The 6,013-nt window shown below is 37.3% G+C and overlaps 1 protein-coding gene and 1 non-coding gene across 2 annotated transcripts; one reads left to right on the top strand and one right to left on the bottom strand.

Moving 5' to 3' along the window:
- Positions 1-576: 576 nt before the first annotated feature.
- On the bottom strand, positions 577-681 carry LOC121231772 (small nucleolar RNA R71). Its single transcript, XR_005929827.1, has one exon. It is a non-coding gene; the product is annotated as a small nucleolar RNA R71 (small nucleolar RNA).
- Positions 682-1,360: 679 nt separating this feature from the next.
- On the top strand, positions 1,361-5,728 carry LOC107961841 (O-fucosyltransferase 36). The gene is made up of 3 exons (XM_041115616.1): positions 1,361-2,983; positions 3,813-4,062; positions 5,190-5,728. The coding sequence occupies exons 1-3, from the start codon at positions 1,734-1,736 to the stop codon at positions 5,364-5,366; spliced, it is 1,677 nt and encodes a 558-aa protein (XP_040971550.1). The 5' UTR covers positions 1,361-1,733; the 3' UTR covers positions 5,367-5,728.
- The last annotated feature ends 285 nt before the right edge of the window (positions 5,729-6,013 follow it).

The raw sequence follows: 6,013 nt of genomic DNA, 5'->3' as shown, positions 1-6,013 counted from the left end.
TTTAATTCCATTATTTTATGTAATTGTTTTAGGTGTTTATGAGTATTGATCAAATTATTGATTTACTCCTCATAGATCCTGAAATTAAAAGGACTTTTAGACAAAGGAGAAGACAGGCAACTCAAAGAAGGACCAAAGAGATGAACCTTAAGAACCAAAACCAAGGAAGTGGAGCAAATCATGCTCAAAATCCCATCCTTGTTGTTGATGACGGGGATAGAGCCTTAAGACAGTATGACGTACCGCTTTTTCATTAGCTTAATCCGGGAGTTAGAAAGCCGAAGATCAAGGCACCATAATTCAAGCTGAAACTTGTTATGTTTCAAATGCTTCAGACAGTGAGCTAGTTCAGTGGAATACCTATTAAAGATCCTCACCTTCACCTCAGATTGTTTATGGAAGTGGGTGATTCCTTCGAGTTAGTCGGAATACCTAAAATGCACTAAGATTAAAGTTTTTCCCATATTCTCTAACTCGAGCCTAGTTGAACTTATTGTCACCTGATTCCATAACAACATGGCAAGAGTTGACAAAATGCTTCCATATGAAATATTTCCCACCTAGCAAGAATTGTAAGTTATGGAATTAAATCACTACCTTCCAACAAATGGATGCCAAGTCCTAGTATGAGGCGTGGGAAAGATTTAAAGAACTGTTACAAAAATGCCCTCATCATAGAACCCCGTATTGCATCTAGTTGGGGACATTTTATAACGATCTCAATGCTCACACGAGGATGGTAATAGACGCTTCTGCCAATGGTGCTCTCCTTTCTAAGTTTTATAATGAGGCTTATAAAATATTGAGAGAATTTCTAGCAACAATTACCAGTGGCCAACCAATCGAGCAACTTCAAGATGAGTCGTAAGAGTACATGAAGTGGATGCCCTCACTTCACTTGCAGCTCAGGTATCTTCTATATCCTCAATGCTTAAAAAATTTACTACTAATGGGTTTAACAATGTTGCAACTCAGTCATCAAGTCAATTTGAATATATAGCCTGTGTATACTGTGGGGAAAGGCTTTTGTTCGAAGATTGCCAATCAAACCTAGAATCTTTTATTTTTTATAAATTAAATAATAAAAATAAAATATGTGCACAGGAGCGAACGTAGAACAATTTTTTAGGGGGCCAAATAAAATTTTAATTTTTTATAGTCTAAATATTTATAATTTTAAAAAGAATTAAATTAAATTTTTATAATTTTAGAGGGTCAAAGTATAATTTTACTTTTATTAATTTAAAATTTTTAAAAAAATTTAATAAACCTAAATAACAATTTTTCATTTTAAAGGGGGATGGCTTATGCCAACCTCCGCCTCTATATGTGCACCATCTCTTTTTCTAGTTTCTATCGTAATTTTGCTTGCCTTTATTTATTTTAATAATTGAATAAATTAAACTTACCATTTCTCATGTACATTCAGTACGACGTCGTTTGCTTGTCGACAAAAACATATTATCGGGTTCGGGTCGTACCCAAGACAATGGTTGGACGACACGGAGTCATTTTCTTCCACCGACCTGTTTCTCTCTTCTGCCGCTTCGATAATTGACATTCTTCCTTACGCCAGCTCCGCTCAACAAAAATTCTATCGTTTTTAACCAAACCCTAAATTAACCAATCCCAGTCGCCATTTTAATCAACAAAGGTATTTTTTTGAAAACTATCAACACTGACTCAGCTATTCCATCACTTGCAGACTCACTGCTCCACTCTTAAGCAAGCAAATGGACCGACATTCATCCGACGAAGACGACGATCGCCAAACCTTAATCCACCAAAACGACACCAAGCACCTTCCACGCCAAATCTCAACCAGCCCACGCGCTTCCACCGCTCCAAGATCCGGTTTCCACATCGAAGAGCTGGAATCTCAAATCCGACGACGTTTCAAGCTCACCTTCAACAAGCGTTACCTCTTCGCCATCTTCCTCCCTCTCGTCCTCATCCCTATCTTCCTCTCCACCGACATTCGTTCCCTCTTCTCTTCCAACATCTCTTCCCTTAAATTCAATAAGGTGTCGGATCAACTCAAAGAATCCCAACTCCAAGCTCTCTACTTGTTGAATCAACAGCTAACTTCCCTTCTTTCTCTTTGGAACCACACTTTCGTCAACTCTAATGACAATGTCTCAGCCGTTCAGTTTGACGACATCAAAGCCTCATTGCTCAAGCAGATCACCTTAAACAAACACATCCAGCAAACCCTCTTATCCCCTCACAAAACCGGAAGCACCCTCCAGAACGCCACCGTTTTAGACCCGGCCTATGCCGGTTATAGTTTCGACCGTTGCAGAAAAGGTGACCTGAAATTCTCTGAAAGAAGAACAATTGAATGGAAACCTAAACCCAATAAATTCTTGTTTGCCATTTGCTTGTCGGGTCAAATGAGCAACCATCTGATTTGTTTGGAAAAACACATGTTCTTCGCGGCGGTTCTAAATCGGGCATTGGTGATTCCCAGTTCGAAATTCGATTATCAGTACAATCGAGTTTTGGATACCGAGCACATTAACGATTGTGTCGGGAAAAAAGCTGTTATCCCATTCGAAGACTTCATGGAAATGAAGAAGAATCACGCTCACATTGATAGGTTCATTTGCTATTTCTCCAGCCCGCAGCCGTGTTACGTGGACGAAGAGCATTTGAAGAAGTTGAGGTCATTAGGAATTTCGATGGGGAAATTAGAGAGTGCTTGGAAGAATGAGGATATTAAGAAGCCGAGTCAAAAAACGATTAAGGATCTGGAAGAGAAGTTTGCTTCGGATGATGATGTGATCGCAATTGGGGATGTTTTCTTTGCGGAAATGGAGAGAGATTGGGTGACGCAACCAGGTGGTCCTATCGCGCATAAGTGTAAGACTTTGATCGAACCAAGTAAGCTTATCTTATTGACTGCTCAACGGTTTATTCAGACGTTCCTGGGAAGTAATTTTATCGCTCTTCATTTCCGGCGACATGGATTCTTGAAGTTCTGGTATCTTCTCCATTTTGTTGCAATTTTTTGCTTTAATTGTATAGGAAAGTTAGAATCTTTACTTTTAAGCCACAATGTTAAGCTAGAGAACAGAACTCTAAGGCTTTACTTGGTAGGGTGAAAGAAAATTGGGAGGATAAAATTTGAAAGGATAGAAACTAGAATGATGGAGAAATATTTTCATTTCCCCCCATTGTATGGTAGAGATAAAAAATGGAAGAAGAAAAAAAATATGCATAATTTTGAACTAATATGCAGATCTTTTATTTTCTCTACTCTCATCATTCTCAAATTTGAAGAATTGATTTTTATGCATTAAAATAGAAAATGATCTGTCCTACTATTTTCTTTCCTCTCACTTTTCTTTCCTCTCAATCACACTCAAAATCCATTTTCTTTCGACTTTTCCTTTCTTTCCGCCTATCCTTTCACTTTTCCACTCAACCCAGCACACCCTAAAGTTAAAATGATGGCATTAGCCTTATCTTGCTTTGATTGAGTATCAAAATGTCAACTTTATTTGTTTTAGTTGAGTACATGGCATCGTTCTGAGATAAGCTTTGATTTCAAAGCGTTCTGAATTTACTAGCATGGAAGAGTGTGTCCATAGTTATCGAGAATTTCATGTATTTGAATCTTAAGTGTTTTGAAACAATGTGGAATACTGGAATTGGATACAGATTCCCATCCTACCAGAAAGGGCTCTTCTTAACAAATGGTTTTTGGCGATTGCCATTTTAGTTATATCTTGGGTCAGTTTGTTTGGTCTTATGCTTTCAAGGGCGGGGTTTGTGTAATATGCCACTAACATTACTTTCTTATTCCCCAGCAATGCTAAAAAGCCAAGTTGCTTTTACCCTATTCCTCAAGCTGCGGATTGCATCACTAGAATGGTTGAAAGGGCCAACACTCCAATTATATACCTTTCAACAGATGCAGCAGAAAGCGAAACTGGTTTGCTGCAATCGATGGTTGTACTGAATGGGAAGACTATACCACTGGTTAAACGGCCTCCTCGTAATTCAGCTGAAAAATGGGATGCATTGTTATACAGACATGGCATTGAGGATGACCCCCAGGTGAGATTTTTATACTACTTTAGTGTTAGGAGGAAGAACCGTATGGGCCAGTTTTGTTTCTTGAACAATCCTGTGTTCTAGTCAAATGTTAGAATGGTCTACATGACCAGCAATAGTCCTCTCATCATTCAAGCCTTCAACCCAGATGAATTCAGGATTTTCTAGATTTCAATTCCAACCTGTTGAAAAATAAAGTTGACTTATCCATTTGGCTTGTCAAGTAATGAGGCTTGTTTACCTATTTCTATACCCTGCATTTTTATGACGTTGCAACTGTAAGATCCTCAGTTCTAGGTCTATGTATTAGATGTTATAAATGTGTTAGATCCATGGCATGAAGATTTTTTTCAAGGCGTGCACCTTGGCATGCCTATGCCGTGTACCTGAGTGCTAGACAAAAGTGCCTCAGACTCTTTTAGGTGAGGCGCTTTTGATTAGGTGCATGGCCGATGCCCTTAAGTATGCTCTTTTTCAAGGCAAAAGCTCATTTAAATGAAATTCTCTCTGTTTTCTTTAGCTTTTAACTTTTTTCATTATCTGTACCTCACTAGAAAGAAAGGGGATAATATCAAACTCTCTACTTCTCTGTATTTGGGTATTCATGCATATTGACCAACAAAAAGAAAATTGCATGTTTCATAGATATAAACTAGATCACTCTTTAAAGTTTATTATCAGACACAAGGACATATACCTATTGCGCCTTACTTCAACAAGTGAGCACTATGTTTTTGCCTTGCACTTAAGGCAATGTATGTGTTATAGCGTCTAAGTTGTGCCTTGCAGTCTTGACAACACTGGGCATGAATCAACTTATTGAGTTTAAATTATTGCAAAGGTTTCCTTGTATTTTCCACGTCTTTGTTGGAGTTTATCCTTATGAGTAATGATAATCAACCTGTGCTTGGTTATTAAAAGCACAAATTTGCCCCTCTATATATTTGTCCATGGTTACCGAGCCAAGTTTTTGAAGTTTCTGAAATATTTGATATACATTATTATTCAGTCAGTTTGAAGGATTGTTTATGGGTGATCAAGCTTCCCCAACTGCATTTAACCTGCAGTGTCCGTACAATTACTATTTTGCATGGATCAATCTAAACTTTTTCTCTAATTGATATTTAAAGGTGGAAGCTATGTTGGATAAGACCATCTGTGCGATGGCGAGTGTGTTCATTGGAGCCCCAGGCTCAACTTTCACGGAGGACATTTTGCGACTCCGAAAGGACTGGGGAACAGCATCTTTATGTGATGAGTACTTGTGCCAAGGTGAAGGGCCAAACTTTGTAGCTGGTGAGGAGTGAATAATATGCAGAAATGGCAGACTGTAAAATTATCATAACTCAAAGGGTCTCGAAAGATGCTCCATTGCAGAGGACGGTAGGTATGGTGTTACTGAATTGTAGTATATTATAAGAGCATTTCATTGATTTGATTACTTAGTAGTTTTACAACATTCTTACACTGATGGAGTGTGTATGATGTGATCCACTTCGGGGTTGAAACCCCTAAAACCTGAATCCTTTTGTTGTGTTTGTAAATCAGTTGACCATCCATCAGTAATTGATGCAGGGTTTGGTCGCCCTTTTCTTCTTGATTAGGAACATACTTGAGGGTTTGTTTGGTAACTGATTGAAAATATTCAATTCATTGGAAAATTAAAATTTTCGGTGGTCTTACCTTTTTTTTCTCTATGCATTGAAAGAGATAGATTAGAGGAATGCCATAAATTTATTTATTTTTATCTTAATATTATATTATCCTTTAAATACAAAATTAAATCATAATAATTTAACTTAATTACTTTTATTGTCAGTTAGGATATTGTTAAAAATACATGCACAGTGTAATTGTATGTATAAATATTTTAAAATATATGATATCTCAATCAACATTTGAAAACCTTTAAGATGTTTTTCATTTATTATGTCATAATTTTAATTAATTGATA

The sequence above is a fragment of the Gossypium hirsutum genome, chromosome A06, assembly GCF_007990345.1.
Source record: "Gossypium hirsutum isolate 1008001.06 chromosome A06, Gossypium_hirsutum_v2.1, whole genome shotgun sequence".
Taxonomy (NCBI): Eukaryota; Viridiplantae; Streptophyta; class Magnoliopsida; order Malvales; family Malvaceae; genus Gossypium; species Gossypium hirsutum.
This window is presented reverse-complemented; position numbering and strand designations above follow the sequence as displayed.